Below are 26,190 nucleotides of genomic sequence, written 5' to 3'. Positions count from 1 at the left end.
ACTTTGGGCTACATCCCGATCACGTTTCCGGTCCGTGACGGGGCAATCAATAGAATCACATTTCCGGCCTGTGATGGGGCAATCGATAGTATCACATTTCCAGCCTGTGACGGGGCAATCGATAGTATCACATTTGCAGCCTGTGATGGGGCAATCGATCATATCACATTTCTAGCCTGTGATGGGGCAATCAAAAATAACGTGATAAGCCCAAAGTCCCAGTTCATTTAATCAATTCACATACACACATCAATTCCTTTTTCCATCTTATATCCGGCCTAGACTAGCCAAGGTCACATTTCCGGCCCGTGATAGGGAAATCAATATAACATGGTTAGTCTATCCACCATCTCCATTAGTCCAATTATATAAATGTAAGCTATGCTCAGGATTGTATCCATCACACTATCAATTACAACAAATATAATCAAAATACGATTTATTTCCATCATACTATAAGAACCACATTTATAATTCTATTTATACAGGTGTAGGTTATGCACATACATACATCCATCATAGTACCAATCATAAACCAACATAATCAAAATATAAATTAATATAAATTTATTTTTGCTTTGTCTGGATCATAGCATATCAAACATAGATGGTGTAAAAATATTTATATCATGCAGGATTGGCGTACAAGGATTCTTACCCTTGTTGAAAACTCAGACAACTAATCATCCGCCCTCACGGCGATCTATGAACCGGGATGCGCAGGATCCCGCTTAGCATCCCCTCGTCCAACAGATTGTTTCCCTACAGAACCAAGTCATCATTAAAATTTATAACAATCCAGGACCCCTATTTGATCCTCTAAACAGTACTCTAAAATCTAGCATCCCAGGACTATCTAGAGTCCTCAAAGCAATGATCTCCCCTGATCCAAGTGTAGAGATAGAAAACAGTGGGAAAGCTTAGAGAGAAGAGAGAGAAGATTAATAAGGGAAAGGGGAAGAAAACTCCCTTTCTCCTTCTCTCTTCTTCCTTCTTCCCGACGGAAGGGAGACGGTGCTCGACACCGGGTAGCCCATGGCCGGCAACGCCCCATGGTCGTTGGCCCATGGCAGTGCTGGCGGTGCGCCACGGCCGCGACGGCCGACCGGAACGAAAGAGGAAAAGCAAACCGAAACAGGGGAGTTCGGTTCACATCGATCCGGCGGCTTGCCGGCCGGATTCCCAAGAAAAACAGTGGCCTAAAGATGAGGAGAAGGAGGAGGGGGACCTTATCTCACCTCCAGCGAACTCCTCCGGCCGGCCCGACGGCGAACAATCCAAGCTTCTCATGGATCTCTCTCTCTCTCTCTCTTTCTCTCTTTTTTTTTTGAAAGAGCTCTCGATTGATGCCCTAGGAAGAGGGGAAAAGGGGTCTTTTATAGAAGAGGATTGGTTCAATTTAGGTAAGATTTGATTCCCCCCTTTTTTTTTCTTTCCCCTCGTGCGGTGGATTCGGGAAGGGACTGAAGCAGGGGAGGGAGAAGACCCCGTTCGGGAGTCTTCCTCCCCTTCACATGGGTCGGGCCGGTGCTGTGGTTAGCGGGCTGGCCCGGCTCAAAATGTGGCTCTTACATTCTCCCCACCTAAAAAAAAATTCGTCCTTGAAATTAGCATACATGTGGGTTCAAATAGTTCCGGATGCTTGACCTTCATCTCTTCTTCGAGCTCCAAGGTAGCCTCTCTTTCCGTATGATTGTTCCATTGCACCTTCACAAAAGGAATGGTTCGATGCCATGATACCTGATCTTTTCTGTCCACAATTTGTATCGGAAACTCCTCATAGGTCAAATCCTCATGAAGATGTAATGGCTCATATGCTACCACATGACTTGGGTCTGGGACATATTTCTTCAACATTGACATATGAAAAAAACATTGTGCATACTGGATAAAGCCGGTGGTAAAGCCAGTCGATATGCCACCTCTCCAACCTTGTCCGAAATCTCAAATGGACCAACATACTTAGAGCTCAATTTACCATGAACCCCAAATCTCATCACTCCTCTAGTGGGTGACACTCTCAAGAAAACATGATCCCCAATTTAAAATTTCAGTTTTCTCCTTCTATTATCAGCATAAGTCTTTTGACGACTCTGAGCTGTACGAAGTCGTTCTCTGATCACTTGCACCTTATCTATGGTCTATTGCACTATCTCTGGGCCTAATAATTTTCTCTCGCCCACATCATCCCAACAAAATAGGAGATCCATGTTAAAATATTCCAAGTCTAAGGCCAACCAAGGAATCATCAACCGTTAACGCTAAATTTAAGATGCCCAAGGTTCTCCCAAAAATTGTCAACAATAGAAGAACCCACCGGTGAAAATTATATAGCTATCTCTAGATCATCCATAGAATCAACACCATTCTCCTCTACTAGAAACTAACTCAAGTGTTCCATCATAATACCTTTTAGATCAAATATTAATGTCCTTAACCAATTTCAAAATAACTCAAACCACCACACTTCTGCTGTGCACTCTGATTTAATCCATTAAATACTCTAAGGTCTCTAAATAATTTATGACCGAAATATCACTTTGCACTAGAAATAAGAAAATCCAAATTTCAAAACTTTAATTGAAATTTATGTAGAGTATACTAACCATAACTAACCCTCAAGCCATTAATCAAGTTTAAGGTCACTACATGATCTCCACAACTTAGAATCCAAAATATCCAGATTTAATTAACTCTGGATTTCTTAGCAATTCAATTACATAATTTAGATTGACCTTCCTTCCAAAAGAATTTACTTCAAATTCAATGGGTTAAAAGTCATTGAGCCAATATCACTATGATTAAAAATTAACTCTATCAACCTTCAAATCTTTCTTCACCAAAATTCTTAATATGTATGATCAATGCTACATATGATAATTCACATAAGCATCTCAAAATCTAAATCTCTACTCAATGGCAAAGATTCCTGGTTAGATCATAAATCTAGACTTTAGTTCAAGTTAACACATCCAATAATCTCCAACAATTATAAGAAAAATTCAGCAGCCCAATCCAAATATATGAATTCAAATAATTAGAATTCCCCCATCAATATGCCAACTCAATAGCCTCAAAATAAAATCAAATATATCAATAGAAAATAGACCTATTTGTAATATCCAAACATGCCAATACCACATACAGATTCACATACATATTCAACTTCGAAGAACATTCCTTTCAATATTATGAAATCTTCTTAGCTCACTCTAATACTATGAAAGATCTACGTACAAATCTCGCTCTAATAATTAGCAGCAAAATCAAAAGTATAATCACATCAAAACCTATATCAAGTTTGAACTTTCAAGTCATTTAAATAATATATAAGCATGGTTTAACCGATATGCCATTGTTGACTTTCCTACACTTATCTTAGGTCAAACCTCTCTTATCATGATCAAAGACAATTTATACTTTCCTTCCATATTCATCGAAAACCAAACCCGATGCATACATTTTATCACAATGCCCAGTGATCTTACACCGTAATCACTGAATTTAATTGTCATGTCCCAAGTGATTATAACCTTAAGCTATGATATATTTCTATCACAATCCCTAGTGATCTTAAACATATGCTCAGATTTTAATTTTGTCACTATCCCCAATGACCTTAAACCTCAAACTCTAATGTCACTAAGGCCACAGTCCCTAGTGGTCTTAAACCTTAGATTACAATATCATTCCTGTTACAATCTCAAGTGATTATAAAGCAAGGCTCTGATAGTTTTCCTATCATAATTCCCTACTCACACTCACCTGAACCTAAACCCTAGGACACTTAAACCTAGCTCTGATACCACTCTATCATGCCCCGAACCCAGCACCCGGGTCCGGTACGCGACCGGCCGCATGAGCCCTAGAGTAGTGCCCTAAAGATCATGCAAGGCCTATGATTAACAATAATTCCAATAAATCCATAATTAATTTAATAATTCAAATAAACAAATCCGACATGTCCAAATAAACAAATTAGTTCAATTCCAAGATCTTCAAATGTTCATCGACATCAAAGAAGGATAAACAAACTAACTAACTAATGACTCTGGTACTCGCACTCTACGCCCATCCCATCCAAATCTATGCATCTTGCAACTCTGGTAAAGAAAAAGAAGAAGAGGGGGTGAGCTTTACAGCCCAGTAAGAATCCCTACACATCCATACTAACACAATAATAATATGAATTTGAAAACCACGACAAATCGATGCACATTTCATGAAATCATAGACAGTTTCCAAAAGACTCAAATAATCAATATAATTATGTACATCAAGCATCAATGAAAGTCCATAATTATACATCAAACATCAATGAAAGTCCAGCCACATAAGAATGATATAGTATATAATAGCTTATAAATCACTATGACTGTTTTCAATGCTTTTTCTTTCCATTCCATGTTAACTTGATCCGGATCAATTATCTTTCCGACTTTGGGCTACATCCCGGTTACGTTTTCGGCCTGTGATGGGGCAATCGATAGTATCACATTTCCGGCCAATGACGGGGCAATCGATAGTATCACATTTCCAGCCTGTGACGGGGCAATCAATAATATCACATTTCCAGCCTGTGACGGGGCAATCGATCATATCACATTTCTAGCCTGTGATGGGGCAATCAATAATAACGAGATAAGCCCAAAGTCCCAGTTCATTTAATCAATTCACATACACACATCAATTCCTTTTTCCATCTTATATCCGGCCTAGACTAACCAAGGTCACGTTTCCGGCCCGTGACAGGGCAATCAATATAACATGGTTAGTCTATCCATCATCTCTATTAGTCCAATTATGTAAATGTAAGCTATGCTCAGGATTGTATCCATCACACTATCAATTACAACAAATATAATCAAAATACGATTTATTTCCATCATACTATAAGAACCACATTTATAATTCTATTTATGCAGGTGTAGGTTATGCACATACATACATCCATCATAGTACCAATCATAAACCAATATAATCAAAATATAATTTGATATAAATTTATTTTTGCTTTGTCTGGATCATAGCATATCAAACATATATGGTGTAAAAATATTTATATCATGTAGGATTGGCGTACAAGGATTCTTACTCTTGTTGAAAACTCAGACAACTAATCATCCGCCCTCACGGCGATCTATGAACCGGGATGCTCAGGATCCCGCTTAGCGTCCCCTCGTCCAACAGATTATTTTCCTACAGAACCAAGTCATCATTAAAATTTATAACAATCCAGGACCCCTATTTGATCCTCTAAACAGTACTCTAAAATCTAGCATCCCAGGACTATCTAGAGTCCTCAAAGCAAGGTCTCCCCGGATCAAGGGTAGAGATAGAAAATAGTGGGAAAGCTTAGAGAGAAGAGAGAGAAGATTAATAAGGGAAAGGGGAAGAAAACTCCCTTTCTCCTTCTCCCTTCTTCCTTCTTCCCGACGGAAGGGAGACGGTGCTCGGCACCGGGCAGCCCATGGCCGGCAACGCCCCATGGTCGTCGGCCCATGGCGGTGCTGGCGGTGCGCCACGGCCGGCGACAGCCGACCGGAACGGAAGAGGAAAAGCAAACCGAAACAGGGGAGTTCGGTTCACATCGATCCGGCGGCTTGCCGGCCGGATTCCCAAGAAAAACAGTGGCCTAAAGACGAGGAGAAGGAGGAGGGGGACCTTACCTCACCTCCGGCGAACTCCTCCGGCCGGCCCGACGGCGAACAATCCAAGCTTCTCACGGATCTCTCTCTCTCTCTTTCTCTCTTTTTTTTTTTTTGAAAGAGCTCTCGATTGATGCCCTAGGAAGAGGGAAAAGGGGTCTTTTATAGAAGAGGATTGGTTCAATTTACGTAAGATTTGATTCCCCTTTTTTTTTTTTTCCCCTCTTGCGGTGGATTCGGGAAGGGACTGAAGCAGGGGAGGGAGAAGACCCCGTTCGGGAGTCTCCCTCCCCTTCACATGGGTCGGGCCGGTGCTGTGGTTAGCGGCCGGCCCGGCTCAAAATGTGGCTCTTACACTTGCTCACTGAACTGATGTGGGCTGAAAAAGGTATGATATTAGACATGGTAGTATTCCAGCTTGTACACTGTGCCAGAAAGCTAGAAAAGAGTATAAAAAAAAATCAGAAACAACTACAAAGTTAGCTTATCATCTTACAAAAATGAAAATAAAAAACCTTACAGTATATGACCAGATAATACTTTTTTGATTCTAATACAGTTATTAATTCATCGGATTGTTTAGTTAAATATCAACTTTGTTATACATAGACTATATTAATTTTATTAAATTTAGCAATCTGTGCACTTATAATAAGAATTGCCGAACTAGGCCATACCGTCTGATTCAAGCCGAACTGAGCCGACCCGGTCTTTGACCGGATCGGTTCAGATATAGAAACCGGTTCTGGCCCTACAGGGCAGGAACCACAATAATTCCGTCGAAATCGGTCGGTACAAGAGGGAATTAGATGAAACTGGACGGTTTCGTCCGATTCAGCCAGGACTCAATGCGACTGGTTGGTTCGCACCGAGTCTGATTAATTTTGCCACAACATGCGCTTTGGCTTTTTTGATTAAGAGTGCTTATAATCCGGCATGCGTTCCTCATGGGTTGAGCATACAAGATTATAATGCCGTTTAGTTAGAGAGGCAGGTTGATCTGCCTCCTTATTATGCTGATGATCTGAATATCTATGAGAGACATCGTTACTCGATCCGATTTTAGATATCCGAGAGTGTTTTAAAAGTATGTAATTGATTGTATCTTGATTTGAAGATATTTTATGTTATGCTATTTTATAATTTGTATCATTTTAAAAAAATAAGATGCATCATTTAGTTTAAATCAAGATCATAGAAACATTCAAAAAAACATCAAATTATACTAAAATTTATAGAAAAAGTTTGAAAAGAGAGAGAACTCCCAAAAAATTAAAAAATAGAGGCCAAGAATTGTCGAACTGGGCCAACCGGTTCGGTCAGAACTGGTACCGAATCGGACCGGGCGCCGACCGGTACGGTACCCGGTACCGGTTCGGCAATCCTTTACATAAAGAGTCTCAATGCATGCATGATCAAATATGTGATTTAGGTGAAAGTCTCTAGAGTTTACATTTTATTTTCTTTCAAAGACATACTCTTAAATGAAAACTAGTTTGGAAAAAAGGAAGAAGATTACATTCTAAACTTAATAATGGAGAATACATACACAGGTTGAACACCAATATGCACTTGTGTTTCAGATGCGTGATTTGTGTATTAGCCCTTGAATTATCTTGAAGTCTTGCAAGAAAACCAAGGTATTTTAGTTTAAAAAAAATGCTGCTTTAAAACCAAGGAATTGTAATAAATGACCCATATATGGATCTTCTTTTTGGTTGCTTATTTTCGTTTTTATTCTCCTATTTTGCCTATCATATCTTTTCCTTCCCTTTTTTCATCTTTAATCTTTATTAAACTGGATTGTGAATAAGTAATCAGTTTGAGATATTACCAATATGAATTGATTAATCCACTCCAATCAACCTGAGCAATTTCAGATTTGCAGTATTTGTTTCTCTTTTGGTGAGCATTTTATAGCCATAGTCATAAGTTTGTTACTTGGGAATCATTCATCTAGAAGGGAAAATTTGGTATGTAGCTTCTGTTGCATTAGAAATAGTATGGGTCGGTGATCAAGGCTGACCTGCTTCAGAACTGACTTTGGGCTTCAAGTATGTATGAAAGAGATTGCAAGATAACTTGTTGACACCCACAGTCTACCTGACTGCTTACTGGTGGGGAAATCGACTTACAATCTTTTCACATAACATGCAGTGAATTTTTGGGATACATACAGATGCAGATGGTATTGGTTTATTGGGTCTTTTCTTTGCTCAATGCTCAGTCTTCATTCCATTGCATTAAACAAATCTTGCAGCATTTGTGCTTAATCTGTGTACCTACTTTGTTTCTTTTTATGGCTTATATATATGCAGTTTAATGGGTACACTATCTTCCTATGCATCTATCACTTGGTCTTCTGAGTTCACTTTTTCGTTGAACACTTTTTTATGGCATGTTGGTAGCAAAGTTTGAAAGTTTGGTTTCAATTTCTGCAGTTTTAATTGTGGTTTGGGCAATTTCAGCCAAAAATGATTTAAAAAAGTAGAGCAATTGAGGAAAGTAAAAAATCTAGGAAAAATGTTTTGGTCTGGCATCATTATAAAGTATGTTTATTGTTCGAGGCGTTTAAGTATATCATTTTGATGGTTTCTTGTTGGAATGCATCTATGGGATGCATAATGTTTAGAAAATTGTAGTTTAATTATGGAACTAATAATCATTTTTTTACATATTAAAGTGTTATGTGACTTATGTCAATTATTGTAAATGACAGTTTGACATGTATTAATCTAGTGACCACTAAGTTTAATCTCTAGGATAGCCGGGCCTATATTCAAAGTTGGCTTCTCTAATTTTCTTAGCAACCTAGTTTTCCAATGCTTTCAAATGTTCATCAAATTTGCAAAGTTTGATTTTTTTTTTCTTGGGAAAATGCTTTTGGAATAGAAAACAAATGCTATCATAATTGCCCATATATAAAATAAATTTTGCCTTTGGCCAAATTTGGGCCGAACCTACAAAAAATTTAGTAATTGCTAGTGGTATTGATATCTAGTGGTTCCTCATCCAATCTATGCTGACACCTGCTGACATGGTGAAGTACTCCAAACAATACTCTGAGATGTGAAAAGCATGCAAGAAGGAAGATTTGTTAATAGTTATATCATGCAAGGTTCGTCGCATCGGTACTGAAGCCTGTACTGGTCGGTCGGCAGCATGGTTCGGTATGCCCCCGTGTTGTTATGTGCCAGGCCTGTATCGACACAACAAAGAGGGAGAGGGAGAGGGAGAACGGGAGAGAGGAAAAGAGAGAGAGAGAGAGAGAGAGAGAGAGGAGGAAGGGAGAGGGAGAGGGAGGGAGGGATGGCAGTTAGAGGCTTTCGAAGGGCGTCGGAGGGGCGCAGAGGGCTAGAGCAGGGGCTCCGCCCTCCGGACCCTTGCCCCTCCGGCGCCCTCCGGAGGCCTCTAGCGGCACTCCCTCTCTATCTCCCTTCCTCCCCCCATCTCTCTCTTCTTCTCTTTTTTTTTTTCTCTCCCTCCACCTGCCGGTTTACCATTTTGAATGCCAGAACTGTCTCGGTCTGGTGTCGGCACGGCTCGGTACGTCCCAAACCAGACGGCTCCGGACGGTTCCGCATTCCTTGATATCATATATAGTTGCTTTTATTTCTGTTTGGTCTCTATTGGTACAAATGGCTCTTCTCAGCAGTAATCATCAAATTTTATTGCTTTTGCCAATCTTGGAATTTTCTTTCCATATTCTTTTTCCTATGGTTATTGACTGTTGCTAATTATTTTATAGAGAACCTTTGTTGGTTCTTGGCCACATATTTATGCCCCTGGAATCTTGCCTTTGCTTTTGATCCTGTCTAGATATCTTCTAGTTTGGTTTGTCTACCTTGTGGTGTATGAAGTCATTCTAACTCCTGATTCATGTGCATCCAATTATATAACATATGATGCATTTGATTTGACTCTCTATTTGTCAATTTCTTACATGCCACTCCAACATTATGATGTGGTTAATTTGAGAAGTAAAGAAAACAGAGAGGAGGAAAGGACGAAAGAAGGAGGAGAAGTCAAGAGATAGGGAGTTCTCGACAAAAGAGCCTCCTTTTATTGAATTCAACTGGCTATATTAATAGCCTTACATCCAACAGAAATCAAGCACGTCACAACTAATGCCAAAAGACTAGGAGTTACAGCTAAAGAATAGAACTGATGCTGAAGAATAGGAACTGCTTCTGGAACTGGAGCATGACCTGGTCTTCTCCAGCATATTTGATGCAGATGATGATAGCCAAGCACCCCACGTTCCAAGTGCCTGCCGAGAGTCAAGGAAAATGGAGCACGTAACATCCCCCCCCCCCCCACTCAAACTATCCTTGTCCTCAAGGACGGAAATTGGGATAGGATTTGAAGAACCGCCACTCATTTTCCCAAGTGGCATCGTCGGCTGAGGCTCCCACCCATTTGACTAGCACTTCAGATTTGGGGCGGTATTTCCCTTTCTGAATTTCACGTCGGGCCAAAATGGATTCTGGTTGGGGAGGGATGGAGGAGTCTTCCGCAACTGGAGGAAGGTGGGATGATGCAGGTGTAATGGAGCCTAAGTGCTTCCGCAACAAACTTACGTGGAAGACATTGTGAATTTGACAGCCCTCTGGAAGGTCCAGCTTGTAGGCCACAGGACCCACCCTCTCCACTACCTGGAAAGGACCATAAAATCGTGGAGAAAGCTTCAAAGAACCCCGAAATGCAACTGTAGTCTGGCGGTAGGGCTGTAACTTCAAGTACACATAATCACCGACCTCAAAGGATACCTCTTGCCTATGTTGATTGGCGTGGCTCGTCATCCTCTCCTGAGCAAGACAAAGATTCCGGCGGAGATCTCGCAAGAGGGTGTCTCGGTCTTGGAGGTATTCTTCAACAGCCTGAACTCGGGCTGTGCCCGGAACATAAGTTAGCAGGTTCGGGGGTGGAGTGCCATAGACAGCCTCAAAGGGCGTGATTTTGGTTGAGGAATGGGTCGAAGTGTTGTAGCTGAACTCTGCCCAGGGTAGCCATTCCACCCATTTCTTCGGCTGTTGGTCTACAAAACAGCGAAGGTACTGCTCCAAAATTCAGTTGACAACCTCCGTTTGACCATCGGTCTGGGGATGGTAACTGGAACTCATACACAGGTTGGTCTCTTGAAGGCGAAATAAATTCTGCCAAAATGAGCTAGTGAAGACCTTATCTCTGTCACTGACAATGGAGGTGGGAACTCCATGCAGTCGAACCACATTGGCAACGAAGGCCTTCGTAACCATGGCAGCAGTAAACAGATGTTTCAAAGGAACGAAATGAGCATATTTGGAGAGACGATCTACGACAACCATAACGACGGAGTGACCATTTGCAGTAGGGAGCCCTTCAATGAAGTCCATTGATACATCAGTCCAGATCCGAGTGGGAATAGGTAGGGGTTGAAGCAATCCCGCGGGTTGCATGCAGTCAGACTTGCATTGCTGGCAAACCTCACAGGTTCTCAGGAATTCCTTCACAGTCTATCGCATTTTTGGCCAAATGAAGCTTTGTCTGATTCGGTAAAGGGTCTTGTGGGTCCCAAAATGTCCACCGATAGGAGAGGAGTGGCTGTCGGCCAGAATCAAAGGAATCAGAGTGGAGGTGGGGCTCAAGAAAACTCTACCATGTTGGAACCAAACACCATCGCGTAGAATCAACTTGTGGGAGGCATTCTTGCTTGCTAAAGAGGCATAAAATGGATCTTGTTGTACCTCCATCTGTAGTTAGGCCACCAATCGGCATGAGGAACCGAAATAGAGAGAAATTGTACCTCCCCTATACGAGATAAGGAGTCCGCAGCCTGGTTCTCCGGCCCTTTCTTGTACTTAATAGTATAGTCGTATCTCAGAAGTTTGGGAAGCCACCGTGTTTGGGCAGGAGTGGTAATGCGTTGCTCCAACAAGTATTTAAGGCTCTTATGATCTGTGCGAACTGTGAATGGTTTCCCGAGCAGGTAGGGCTGCCACTTCCTGATAGCATTGACTATGGCTAACATTTCTTTCTCATATGTGGACAGGGTGAGTGCCGTTCCTTTGAGGGCTTCACTAAAATAAGCGATGGGCTTGTTGTGTTGAGTGAGGACTGCTCCAATCCTGGCTCCACTGGCATCACATTCCACCACGAACGTTTGGGAAAAATCCGGTAGACATAAGGTTGGTGGGGTAGTGAGGGCTTGTTTGAGCTGATTGAATGCCGTCTTTGCCTCCTCACTCCAGTGAAATTTCTCTTTGGTCAAGAGCTTGGTCATAGGTGCTACCATGGTGCCAAAGTTGCGGATGAATTTCCGGTAATAGCCTGCTAAGCCAAGGAATCCCCGAACTTCCTTGGCCGTAGTGGGTGTGGGCCAAGCCACGACAGCTTGTACCTTATCGGGATCGACGGATACTCCATCTTCAGTGATGATATGCCCCAAATGCTTAACCTGTTGAACCCCAAAATGGCATTTCAATTCCTTGGCAAACAACTGGTGAGAGGATAAAATCGTAAAAACAAGATGCAAGTGAGTAAGGTGATCTTCCCATGATTTTGAGTACACCGGGATGTCGTCGAAGAACACCAGAATGAACTGTCGTAGATAGGGGCGGAAGAGGTCGTTCATGAGGCTTTGGAAGGTTGCCGGGGCGTTAGTGAGCCCAAAAGGCATGACAACGAACTCATAGTGTCCCTCATGAGTTCGAAACGCTGTCTTCGGAATATCATCTTCCTGCACACGAATTTGGTGATACCCAGACCGCAGATCCAATTTCGAATAGAACTTAGCGCCATGGAGCTCCTCAAGCAATTCATCAATCACAGGTATTGGATACTTATCTTTGATTGTAATGTTGTTTAGAGCCCGGTAGTCAATGCAGAATCGCCAAGTGCCATCTGCCTTTTTTATCAACAAAACTGGTGAGGAGAAGGGGCTCTTGCTTGGTCGTATGAGTCCAGAGTCTAAGAGTTCCTTTACCATTCGTTCGATCTCTGTCTTCTGATAGTATGGATATCTATAGGGTCGTACACTGCCTGGTCCTGCGTTGGTCTGGAGTGGAATCCGGTGGTCTTGCTGGCGTTTTGGTGGAATACTGGTTGGTGAGGCAAAGATCCCCGCAAACTGGTCCAAGAGTCGTTTGATCTCGGGAGGGTATGGAGGTGTTGGCGGCATTGGGCTGACTTGTTGGATCTGGAAGAAGAACCCCATCCCTTGCAGGCTTGAATGCTCCTTGTTGTTGAGAGCCTCAATGCTAGATGCCTCAGCCGTCCGTCCTAGTCCCTGAAGAGTATGTTTGACTCCCCCAATTTTGAAGGTCATGGTGAGGTGTTTGTAGTCCGTTTTGACTGGTCCAAGGGTCTCTAGCCACTGCACTCCTAGGACTACCTGACATGCTGCCACAGGAAGGACATAATAATCAGCAGTGATGGGAATACCTTGAATAGCTAGCATGATCCCTCGGCATTGGCCAGCACATTCCATTCGTTCCCGATTGGCAACCACCACCTGAAGTTTCTTGTCTCGGATGATCGGTAGGCCAAACCGAGTTGCAATTGTTTGGTCGATGAAATTATGGGTGCTGCCCCCATCGATCAACACCATTAGGTTCTTGTTTTTCAGCTTCCCCAAGACTCGAATGGTTTGGGGATGTTCAGCTCCGGCAATAGCATGAAATGAAATCTCAGGCGTTACCTCTGTAAGCTCCGCTCCTTGCTGGGTTTCTTCAGAATTTTCATCCTCCTCGTAGGGGGAATCCTCGATCATGAACAATTGAGGCCGCTCACAGCGATGGCCAGTGGAGTACTTCTCGTCACAGTAGTAGCATAGTCCCTTCTCTCGGCGTTCCCGTGCTTTCTGATTCGTGATTCGGCGAAACGGAGCGAGCGAAGGAGTGGTCCCAGCTCCTGCCCGTTGATTAGGAGTCGGGCCCAGAATCCCAGGTGAAGGATTGGAGGTTCCTCTCGGCATTGTTGGCACTGGTAGTATGCCGCTGGTCGAGGTGGTTTTTACGTGGAAGCTGGTTGCGTTCCTCAATCAGTCGTGCCACTCCAATCGCATCTGCCAAGGTTTTGGGCTGTTTAATCTTGACGTCTAAGCGGATTTCGTCTCTTAACCCTGCGATAAAACAACCGATTAGGAATGACTCTAGGAGGCCATCAATACAGCGGGAGAGCCATTCAAAAGCTTCCCGATATACAACCACAGTTGTTGTTTGTTTCAGTCGAGTCAAGGCCTCTCCGGGATCGTCATATTCAGTTGGACCGAATCTGAGTGAGATGGCCTTCGTGAGTTCGTCCCACAAGAGTGGTCCTCAGAATTTCGTCAACCACCGGTGCCACTGTAACGCGATGCCTTCGAAGTGGAATGAGGCTAGCTGCACTCGTTGTTCCGCTCCAATGCCTTGAAATTCGAAGTACTGTTCTGCTCTGTAGATCCAGCCAATCGGGTCGTCTCCAGTGAATTTCGGGAATTGCAGCTTGAGTTGAGGTGGTTGTGAATGATCGTAGCCAGTAGCAGGATGCGGGCCGTGTGGCCGACGGGAAGAGGATTCTTGTGCGAATGGGTTCATTTCAGGTGTGATGGCTTGGGATCGTTGGACGGAGCGAATGGCTTGCAATTCTGTGAGGATGGTTTGTAAGGCTGCATTGAGTTGGTCAAAGCTTGTCTCATGCCGAGCCAAAGTCTCATTGACTTCGTTGCAAAATTCGGCATTAGATTTCCCACGGGTGTCCATGGGTTGTAAGGCTCTGATACCAAATGATGTGGTTAATTTGAGAAGTAAAGAAAACAGAGAGGAGGAAAGGACGAAAGAAGGAGGAGAAGTCAAGAGATAGGGAGTTCTCGACAAAAGAGCCTCCTTTTATTGCATTCAACTGGCTATATTAATAGCCTTACATCCAACAGAAATCAAGCACGTCACAACTAATGCCAAAAGACTAGGAGTTACAGCTAAAGAATAGAACTGGTGCTGAAGAATAGGAACTGCTTCTGGAACTGGAGCATGACCTGGTCTTCTCCAGCATATTTGATGCAGATGATGATAGCCAAGCACCCCACGTTCCAAGTGCCTGCCGAGAGTCAAGGAAAATGGAGCACGTAACACATTATTGGTTGATTTTTTGTTTCCTCTTATTTTCATGTTTACAAGCTATCAATGAATTTTGAGCTAGCTTATCGGTCATCCTTGCATAGTGTTACTTGATTCTTGTTCTTGTTCGGTGCATTATCATTCTTCATGGAGGTAATTGGGGCTAGCCGTTGGCTTTGTGGTCTTTTCCAGATGGATAATTTTCACCTATCACCTAATGTTTCCTTTGTGGAAGTCACCTCTTCACTATCTTCTTCCTTTCTGAGTGAGTTTAGGAGACCTAACCTGTCACGCCCCGGATCCGGACATGATTTTTTTTTTATATATTATGCGCCCCAAATCCGGTTTATGACATGGCCGTGCTATTGTAGGTTGCTGCCCACAATAACACGCAGCCCATGATAACAATTTTATTTCATAAAATAAAACCAAATCCGATCAAATCTATTGACTAATCATAAAGAAGCAAATACCGAGCATCTAAATCAAATACTTGAGTTTGCAATATTACAACCCAAACTTATTAACATAGATACTTCTAAGAGTCCCTGCAACTATGCTTCAACTCCCATTTTCATTCACTCTTTCCCGCTCCTAATCGCCTTAATTATCTGAAATAAATAAAAGAAAACAACAGGAGGGGTATGAGCTTGCTACTCAGTAAGTAACATGTACTATCTTATTAGATCAAGCATAATTTTTCTCATGCCAATGCATCATTTGAAGAACTTAACAGAAAATAAAGCATTTCATAGATAAATTATTCAAAACAGGTTATAAAGCAAAATATGCTTCAACCATGCAAGTTCATAAACATGATAATGCAAGTCTTATAAAAATGCTGCCATTCATCCATACTTTATAAATCTTACTCTCAGACGGATGTGCTGCTATGGTCACTATAATCCCGTGACAGGATTCGTATTCGTAGTCGACAAGTTTTATAACTTATTCTTATTCGTTACCAACTTTAACCCGTTGGCAGAGGGTCATATTCATTGGATGCTAGCTCCAGAGGGGTCGACTGACCTCTATTTCTAGAGGTAGGCATAGCTATCTGAGAGTTCATAAATCATTATTCTTTTTCGTAAGTCATACTTTCATACATAGGTTGGAAAATGACAAATGGCATCGTAATGTATAAAATTCATGATCATGCCACAATTCTAAATCTCATTTTCATGCAATTTATCATAACCATAATTCATCGTAATGTATAAAATTCATAATCATGCCACAAATATCATTTTCATGCAATTTATCATAACCATAATTTATCGTAATGTATAAAATTTATAATCATGCCACAAATATCATTTTCATGCAATTTATCATAACCATAATTTATACTGAAATATTTATGAAGGATGCAATTTAACCAAACTCATGAATCACATGCAATCATATGCTTGATCCTACTTTTAAGAAAATACATCATAACAATATATTTTTTATTATTTTATTCTTATAATTAAACAGTGATTTCTAAATTAATAAAGATCAGTGCTAGGGTTACTTACCTTGATTCGCTCACGAATCTCTAGAACCAGATGACAACTTCACTGTACCTATCATCATCATAGAGGACAGATTATCATTTTCTATTTTATTTTATTTATTTATTGTTATTTCATTTCATTTAAATACATCTATTACCTTAATTCTCTATTTATTTAATTCTCTATTTATTATTATTATTATTTATTATTATTTTTCCTTTTCTCTTTTTTTTTCTTCTTTTTTTTTTCTTCTCTTCTCCCGAAACTTCCCCTCTTCTTCATTCCCGAAGCTTCCCCTCCTCCTCCTCTTCTTCTTCTTCTTCTTCCTCCTCTTCTTCTTCTTTTTTTTTTCTCCTTCCCTCTTTCTTCTCCCGTAAGGGGAGATTGGGCTCGAGAGGGCCGAGCAGCAGCCGGCGACGCCCCCTCGGCCGGCTAGCGGCATCCGCGGTGCCTGCGGCACCCACGGTTGCGGCCGTGGCCGCACCTGCGGTCCGCGGCTGCGGCCGTGGCCGGCGTTCCCCGGCCTTCGGTGCCCGCAGTCGCAAGCCGCGCCTGCGGCCGGCGCCCACGGTGAGTCCCCTCCCTTTGTCCCACCAGAAGGGAGAAAGGAAAGGACTTCGACCCGACTGCAGCCCCCTCCGACGACTGGCGGTGGTTGCGGCCGAAGCCAGACGTTACCTGCGACCGAGAGCCGGCAAGCTGACAATCATAGATACGTCTTTTTCTCCTCTTCTTCTCTTCTTTTATTTCATTATCATAAGGTAGGAAGGATATAGGGTTAAGGCTTACCTTGCTATGAAGAGAAGCTGCGGCTACTCTCTCCGGCGGCACTGGTGCGAGCTCCAAACCCTAGCAGCGGAGGAGGGAAAAGGGGTTAGAGGCAGAGTGGGGTGGAAAAGGAGGAGTGCTTGGTGGATCTCAGATACGGGTCAATGGGGGATTTTAGAGAGAAAAATTTCAAATTACCGCCGCGATTTCAACGGCGGTTGTGCGGGTTCATCGGCTATTCAAATGGCCGCCGCGGATCTCGCCCCCGTTACGCTCGAGAAGATGCAGCCGAGGATTCCGGCCTCTCCTTTGGCTTGGGCCTCACATTCTCCCCCCCTTAAATAAAATTTCGTCCTCGAAATTCATATACCTGAGACTTCGAAGAATTGCGGATGCCTCGCACGCATTTCACCCTCAAGCTCCCAAGTTGCCTCTCTTTCTGAATGGTTGCTCCATTGTACTTTCACATATGGGATGGTACGCCGCCTCAAAACTTGCTCCTTGCGATCGATAATACGTAAAGGAAATTCTTCATAAGTCAAATCTTCGTCAACTTGCAATGGCTCATACTGTACCACATGACTGGGATCCGAGACATACTTCCTCAGTAAGGAAACATGAAAAACATTGTGTACTTTAGATAGCCCGGGTGGCAAGGCTAATCTGTAAGCAACCTCTCCAACTCTGTCCAGAATCTCAAAGGGCCCGATGTAGCGTGGATTTAGTTTACTATGTCTTCCAAATCTCATGAAACCTTTCGAGGGTGAAATCTTCAAAAAAACAAAATCACCTGTTGAAATTCTACTTCTCTCCTCTTTTTATCTGCCCAACTCTTCTGTCTATCCTGAGCTGCCTTGAGTCTTTCCCTGATCAACAAGATTTTCTCCCTGGCATTCTGCACTAATTCTGGACCCAATAACTTCTTTTCTCCAATATCATCCCAATGCAGAGGAGACCTGCACTTCCTCCCGTAAAGAGCTTCATATGGTGCCATCTTAATGCTAGAATGGTAACTATTATTATAAGCAAACTCCACCAAGGCTATATGATTATCCCAGCAACCTCCAAGATCAACTGTACATGTTCTCAGCATATCCTCTAAGGTCTGGATCGTCCTTTCTGACTGACCATCGGTCTGAGGGTGGTAAGCAGTGCTGAGCCTCAATTCAGTACCCATAGCATCTTGAAAACTTCTCCAGAATCTAGATACAAATCGTGGGTCTTGATCAGATACAATGCTCACCGGTACCCCGTGTAGATGCACGATCTCATCAATGTACCTCTGCGCCAGCCTATCAAGTGAAGTGCCAACCCTAAAGGGTAAAAAGTGAGCTGACTTTGTGAGACGATCAATAATCACCCACACTGCATCATTTTTCTTGACTGTCTTGGGAAGCCCAATAACGAAGTCCATGGTGATGTATTTTCATTTCCATTCTGGTATCTCCAATGGCTCCAACAATCCGGCAGGTCTTTGGTGTTCAGCTTTTACTTGTTGACATACCAAGCACCGAGCTACAAACTCGGCTATCTCTCTTTTCATACCATTCCACCAAAAATGTTCCCTTAAATCTCTATACATCTTAGTGCTACCAGGATGAATAGAGAAATAGGATTGGTGAGCTTCCTCCAAAATCTCTTTCTTCAAGTCAGCATCTTTAGGTACACATAGTCTACTCCCAAATCGTAGAGTACCATCTGGGTGAATCCTGAGTTCGGGTCGCAACCCTCTTTCTGCATCTTTCTTGAGCTGACACATCTGTGCATCTGTTTGTTGAGCAGCCTTTATTTTCTCTATCAAGGTGGGTTGTACCATCAAACTAGCCAGCATGTTCCCAGCATCCTTGGTAGTCACCTCAATCTGCATCATGTGGAGATCTTTCAAAATTTGCTTTTGAGTAGTGAGCAAAGCTGTTGTGCCCACTGCTGACTTCCTACTGAGGGCATCTGCCACCACATTAGCCTTTCCCGGATGATACTTAATATTTAGATCATAATCTTTCAGTAGTTCGAGCCATCTCCTCTGCCTCATGTTTAACTCTTTCTGGGTAAATATATACTTCAAGCTTTTGTGATCAGTAAATACCTCACATGGCTCCCCATACAAATAGTGTCACCAAATTTTTAAAGCGAAGACTACCGCTGCCAATTCCAAATCATGCGTCGGATAGTTCTGCTCATAGGGCTTCAACTGTCTAGAGGCATAAGCCACTACTTTATCATTTTGCATCAGTACACAGCCCAACCCTTTCTTGGAGGCATCACTATAAATGGTGAAACCCCCAGTATTAGACGGCAGAGTGAGAACAGGAGCAGACACTAACCTTTGCTTTAACTCCTGAAAGCTTCGTTCACAATCCTCGCCCCATTCAAACTTTGCTCGTTTCTGGGTTAAACGAGTCAAAGGAGTAGCTATCCGGGAAAATCCTTCCACAAATCTTCTATAGTACCCAGCCAAACCCAAGAAGCTTCTAATCTCAGTCACATTTGTAGGATGAGGCCAGTCCACCACTGCTTCTATTTTCTTTGGGTCCACTGATACCCCTTCTTTGGAAATCACATGCCCAAGGAATGCGATGTTGTCCAGCCAAAACTCGCATTTGCTCAATTTGGCATAGAGCTTCTTCTCCCGAAGAGTTTGCAATACCCTTCTCAAGTGAGTGAGGCCCAATAGTCCCACATCGGAAAGACTCGTTCCAGAGCCTGGGCATATGAGGCGGGTGTCTCTAAATCCTGCAGATGCGTTTTGGGAGGAAAACAAAATCGGGGAGGGGTGAAGGACGCTTGCGTGAAGCCCCAGAACCGGACAATATCTGGCAGGGGAGCCTCGTGTTCCCCCCTCATGTAGCCCCCATGTGGGCACTAGGTGCCTCGCAGAGGCGGGGGCGTGACATTTGGTATCAGAGCCGAGGACGGCTCTTGTCCGATGGTGGGAAGAGTGTGAGGCCCAATAGTCCCACATCGGAAAGACTCGTTCCAGAGCCTGGGCATATGAGGCGGGTGACTCCAAATCCTGCAGACGCGTTTTGGGTGGAAAACAAAACCGGGGAGGGGTGAAGGACGCTTGCGTGAAGCCCCGGAACCGGACAATATCTGGCAGGAGAGCCCCGCGGTCCCTCCTCATGTGGCCCCCACGTGGGCACTGGGTGCCTCACGTGCTCCGCGCAGAGGCGGAGGCGTGACATTTGGTATCAGAGCCGAGGACGGCTCTTGTCCGATGGTGGGAAGGGTGTGAGGCCCAATAGTCCCGCATCGGAAAGACTCGTTCCAGAGCCTGGGCATATGAGGCGGGTGTCTTCAAATCCTGCAGACGCGTTTTGGGAGGAAAACAAAACCGGGAAGGGGTGAAGGACGCTTGCGTGAAGCCCCAGAATCGGACAATATCTGGCAGGGGAGCCTCGTGTTCCCCCCTCATGTAGCCCCCACGTGGGCACTAGGTGCCTCACGTGCCTCGCAGAGGCGGGGGCGTGACATAACCTGCTTCAATTATCTTCTGCTTTTCATCTCCAACATCATGAATCTTGTTCTATTGCCCTCTTCCATGCCACTGCAGAATCATCCCTAATGGGATTTAATCTGGTATAACTGTTAAACTAGGGAAGCTCTCTAGATGGGTATTCTTCACCTTTCTTCCATGTTTCCTTTGTGAAATGATCTCTTCATTATCTTCTCCCTTGGACATTCACCGCCTAACTTAGTCGATACCTTGGAGTTTGGTTCATTCACCCTGTGTGTTGAATCTGCACTGATTTCATTGATTTAGTAATCCTTGAAGTTTCGACTTCCTCAAGTAACTGGGCTATAAATACATTGATTTTTGAATGATTTATCCTGTTTTATATGGGCATATCTCATATATTTATGTCTTTGGTACTTCATAACTCATACTTACCTTTTTAAAGTCATCATAATCCTCCTTGCACTTTGGAAATGAGGTACGCATCTGGTTTCCATTTCGATCATGTCTCCTTCGGCACTTTATTTCAGATCATTTGTCTTCATGCTTATCAAAATGGTGCTATTGAGTGCTAAAACTATTTGATTCTGGAGGCAATCCACATTTCTCGGTCTATGAAATTCGTTGCTTTAATATGCAGTGAACTTTAGGGCCTCTTTGGCTGCCTGCATACCTGTTCACTATATAAGTCCAGTATAGGCTGACAATGAGAAAAGTGTAATCAGTTGCAAAAGAAGAATGTCCTGCATATAGAGAAGCCTGGGGTTGTGTTATACTGAAGAAATACCGATGGTGGATCAATGTAAAAGTGACTTCCAGCATCCCGATAGGCTTTGTGCATTCTATTTTTTCATCAATCATAGAAATTATTAAATTAAATAGTTTAAAGATGTTTATGCACTGATTTAAAATAGTTAATATTAATTATGTTTGAACATGAACAAAATTGCAGATCCTAGCATGTCGATTGGAAGTCTTTTTTGTAGGCCTGTATACCTTTCCATGCCAATTCGTGGCAAGTTTTAGCATGTGCTCCATCATGAATCTGTAATCGTAGCTATCAATCATGCACATACAGTACTATTAGTTTGTAAACTTTATTTAGTAACTTGAATCCTTTAGAAATCTACATCAATGTTAGTTTTTTTGTATAAATCTGAATGTGGATTAATGGATTATCAATCCTCAATTATGTAATCAAAAGATTTGGTGTTTTGACAACTATAAGTTTGCCAACTGCAGAGAGGATTCAACCGGCATAGCTCACATACTTGAACACAGTGTGTTGTGTGGATCCAGGAAGTACCCTTTGAAAGAACCCTTTGTTGAATTACTGAAAGGTAGCTTGCATACTTTTCTAAATGCATTCACCTATCCGGATAGGACTTGTTATCCAGTTGCTTCAACAAATGCAAAGGTAAATATGTAAAATTTTTAGGCATTGCTTCACTATTTTGCAATGTGCCCATATGAGTCTTCCTAAAAAATACAATTCCCAATTCTTCAGGATTTCTACATTTTGGTTGATGTATATTTAGATGCTGTCTTCTTTCCTAAATGCATCGAGGATTTCCAAACATTTCAACAGGAGGGTTGGCATTATGAGCTTAACAACCCTGCTGAAGATATATCCTTCAAAGGTAGCTCATCAGACCACATTATTTCCGTCCGTAAACCGTAATGAATAAGGTCTCTTTCATTTTTAGGCAATTTTCCAATCTTCTACGAAATGTAATGCAAAAAGCTTTCCTATCAAGCCATCTCCGTACTCTTCTTCAAAGGATTTTGTTTAGTTTCCGTACCTTGGATGGTTTAGGCAAGTTAACTAATTATTCACCCTTTGTACGTGGTATGTAATTCCAGGAGTCGTCTTTAATGAGATGAAAGGAGTATACTCTCAGCCTGATAACATACTGGGTCGGGTTTCTCAACAGGCAGGTTCCTTGTTTTATGTTCTCTACATGATTTTATGAACTTATATGATCATTGTTATTGATTTTTGGTAGTTGTCTTATGCTGCATGCATAAGCATTGTAGTATACTGATGTTCTTTGAAACCATCCTTTTCAATTCACTTCTTTGATGGTTAACCTATTAGACATTCTTCATTAAACGGGAGAGTTGTGTTTCAATTTTTAAATGTACGACACTTGTGAATGGTGTCCAGTAATGTTACCTTCGTATGCTTCAGCTATACACAGAAACAAAGTGCTCATGATCCGATACTTCGGAGGATTGGGAACCTTCATGCTTTATGATTGATATGTAAACCCATTGTCAGCTAATGTTCATCTGGTGGGTAGGCTTAACTGTTTACCACTTTAGTTGTTTTACAATACAGCTCCTACTTTTACTGAACCTTCCGACCAAGGGCTAGCAAGTTCCTTTCTTAAGAAAGTAATTTGAATATGATATTGGTGAGATAAAGACTTGTAGCAGGGTCTTATAATGCTTTGCAAAAGAATCAAGTAATAGATTAATGCATACAAATGTTTTTTTTTTTTTTTGGAAAAGCGGTTAACAGAGTTCTCCAGTGCGCAATTTTGATTTTTATGACTAGGATGAGGTATTGGCAGTTTAATTATGAACCCCTATTCCCCAAATAGATATAGGTAGAGAAAATCCTTGTGAATATTGGTTTCTCTAATTTTTTGCTTTCACTTACATTTGAAAGTTGATCTGACATATAAGCAATGCTTGAACGATGTACTGGAAGTTGTGGATATTTTGGTCAATCCATTGAATCATGAGCTGAACTCAATAAGAAGCATTTCTCCCATCTGGGGTAGCCCTATATGTGACAGATCTATTTCAGTGTTTTATATCGGAAAATCTTAAAGCTGTCATTATCAGGAAATGCACGATGGAAGAGGTAATGACCAAGCAACAGACTCCAAGTGGTAAATGCAGATTTATACATATTATGTCCAGTATACCAAACAATAGAAGCAAACCTATTTATCTTCTTCATTGTGCATTATTAACAACAACATAGTAAGTAGATGCAGCCTGATATTCTCTGACTCATTTTTGACCTTAGCTTAGATGAACCGAAAAATGATAATCTGGTTATCTATTCAGACGATAAATCGGTCTACTTCAAATTGCATTAGCCATTGTTGATGACTGATTAAAGTGCACATGACTTGACATCTTTCTGCCAGTAGATAGAGTTAGTACAAGAAAACACAAATATTAGCTGTAAACTCCAAAAATGTTGTACTCTTTAACTGAATGATGACAAATGTAGTGGTTGTGTAGAATTTACTATCCATATTGGTTTAATAACAAGTAAAATAAGGTCTGGAAATCGTGATTGTTTTTAAGGCTGTTAATAATACATCCAATTGCTGTCCTGGTTCAGTTGTAACTGTTTGTTCATGAGTTGTTCCTTAACCTTCAGCTAGATATATATGTGTAGCATTGGTCCCTTTGGTAGCCAAGAATTCAGACCTTTGAAATTTATCTATGAAGATAGTCTTCATGTCAAATAAAAAGAAACAACCACTGACTTGTGTTTCAAATACAAGGAGCTAAACTTACCTCTACTTGTAGTGCAGGTTTGCGATAATCAAAAGAAAGCTGAAATTACATATAGGTTCATCATCAATTGATATTCCATAGGCTTGTTTTTCTTAGATTTCATTAATTTCGGCATGAATTATCTTCACAATGACATTATCTCAGATCTTCTTTTAGGCATTATAAACTGTCAAAGCAACTTCCACTTCTTCCTGAGCGCACACCAATATTTCTAGTTGGTATTTTTGCACTTCTTTTAAGAATGTGTTTCTATTATCTTGGAGATGTTGTTTTAATTCTTACTTATAAGAATGGAAAAGAGCGGACGAGAACCTATATTGTTTTCAATGTTAACTCCTGCTGTAATTTGTACTACTTTGCTGTGTAGTTTCTTTGCTCTTCCACATATAAGGTATGCTTGCTTTTTGCTGTTAAATTGCATGTCTTATATAAACTGTTGAGCTGAAGAAAGACAATTAAAGAATAAGTTATTCCAGTTTGAGCATGCTTATCTTTTCGAGTAATTTGAATTAGATGTCTTGCTTCTGGATTGCCCAACTGTTAAATGATTCAGGTGTTTTATTTGTTTGCTTTATCATGTTTGTTGCTTTTATCTTTTCTTTCTTTCTTTTTAATAAGTTATCATTTTCAATCCCATAAACTTAAATTAGAAAAATCTTCTAATTTAAACACTGAGCAATTGGACTGAACCAAAGCATCTGTAGTTGGTTCTGTTACTTTTTCCAGGCACCATATGTTCAGTATTTGGTGAAAGTTTACCTTGGTTTTGCTTTTCAACTTTGTGATGAAAGTCCAGGTGTGTTACATATTTGCATATTGATTCCTTGCAGGCCCTTTTTCCCGAAAATACATATGGTGTTGATAGTGGTGGTGATCCAAAAGTCATCCCCAAGCTCACTTTTGAAGAATTCAAGGTTCACATTTCTTTTTCCATGCTTAAATTGTTTTTGACATAGAGTAATAATTTCTGTCAAAGTTAGATTGTTGTCACTTCTTAAATTGTTCTATTGCTTTGTTTTTTTAACCTTTTGAAGAATTCAAGGTTCACATTTCTTTTTCCATGCTTAAATTGTTTTTGACATAGAGTAATAATTTCTGTCAAAGTTAGATTGTTGTCACTTCTTAAATTGTTCTATTGCTTTGTTTTTTTAACCTTAAAATGTATCATTTCTTGTTTGTTTGCTCAAGGTTTGTATTTCAAGTTCTTTCAGGATTTTGAACCCTAATATTCTGATCTCATCATCTAATTTAGTATTTGGCAAGCTGTAGTAACTGCCGGTGCTACACTTTTTTGACAGTCAATTTTTACGATAAAATTGGTATTGATCTCTAGAAAGTAGAAATATTAATTTTAGTCAGGAATTGGCACTGAATGCTCCAACTTTATGATGCCTACTGCCTGATTGCCATAAAGCTCATGCATCCGAGCAAGGTTGGCAAAGGTGGTTACCTAGGTGGGTTGATGGTCCTGCATAGGCACTTAGTACTTTCCTGTGTTCTAGGCAGGGAGAAAGGATCAAAGTCCTGCATGTGCATTGGCATGATACTTGCTTTGCCAGTGCTTGGCACAATCTGAAACATGCTGGCTCACATTGAACGGCATGCAGCTATGCTCTGTGCCAACAAATCATTAGCACAATATGTTCCAGCCCCTGCCAAACCTTGGTAGGGAGGCCATCTGATCATTTAGGTTGGTACCTGGATGCTTAATAACCAGCTTTGGCTTTATAAAATGCCTGGGTGTCTAAGGGCTGCTTTCGGCTTGGGCAGTTGCATTGGTAGTTGAAGTTTGGGGCAACAATGTTTGATGCAATACTCTATCCAAATAAATATGTAGCAATTGGAGAGATAAATGGAAGTGCATATGTTAGAAGAGTTTCTTTATTGAAACACAAACTTTTCAAATGTGAGATCACAACTGTTCATTCAATAACTTATCCTCATTTGATGAGAATGCTATTATCCTCATTTGATGAGAATTATGTGCAATATATTTCAGGATTTCCACCATAGATACTACCAGGCATGCATTTATGTTATAATTTATATTTTAAACTTGTGTGTGTACATAATTGTGTGTGAAAATATTATGTGCAATATATTTCAGGATTTCCACCGTAGATACTACCACCCTGGCAATGCTAGGATATGGTTTTATGGAGATGATGATCCAAATGAGCGACTACGTATCTTAAGTGGTG

General features: G+C 41.5%; 2 protein-coding genes and 1 long non-coding RNA gene across 4 annotated transcripts in view; 2 read left to right on the top strand and 1 right to left on the bottom strand.

The window, feature by feature from the left end:
• Window positions 1-26,190, top strand: part of LOC103712534 (presequence protease 1, chloroplastic/mitochondrial-like) — a 115,942-nt gene that overhangs the window by 4,896 nt on the left and 84,856 nt on the right. The window lies entirely within an intron of this gene.
• The window catches only part of LOC103698766 (presequence protease 2, chloroplastic/mitochondrial-like), a 46,224-nt gene that overhangs the window by 3,033 nt on the left and 17,001 nt on the right, over window positions 1-26,190 (top strand). Inside the window, 5 exon segments of the mRNA XM_039134185.1 lie at window positions 21,689-21,863; window positions 21,954-22,086; window positions 22,310-22,380; window positions 24,820-24,903; window positions 26,097-26,187. Coding sequence (XP_038990113.1) covers window positions 21,689-21,863; window positions 21,954-22,086; window positions 22,310-22,380; window positions 24,820-24,903; window positions 26,097-26,187 — 554 coding nt within the window.
• LOC120113266 lies at window positions 4,052-6,138 on the bottom strand. Its single transcript, XR_005515119.1, has 3 exons — window positions 5,670-6,138; window positions 5,096-5,199; window positions 4,052-4,103 (listed from the first exon to the last, which is right to left on the bottom strand). It is a non-coding gene; the product is annotated as an uncharacterized LOC120113266 (long non-coding RNA).

The sequence above is a fragment of the Phoenix dactylifera genome, chromosome 15, assembly GCF_009389715.1.
Source record: "Phoenix dactylifera cultivar Barhee BC4 chromosome 15, palm_55x_up_171113_PBpolish2nd_filt_p, whole genome shotgun sequence".
NCBI classification, from domain to species: domain Eukaryota; kingdom Viridiplantae; phylum Streptophyta; class Magnoliopsida; order Arecales; family Arecaceae; genus Phoenix; species Phoenix dactylifera.
This window is presented reverse-complemented; position numbering and strand designations above follow the sequence as displayed.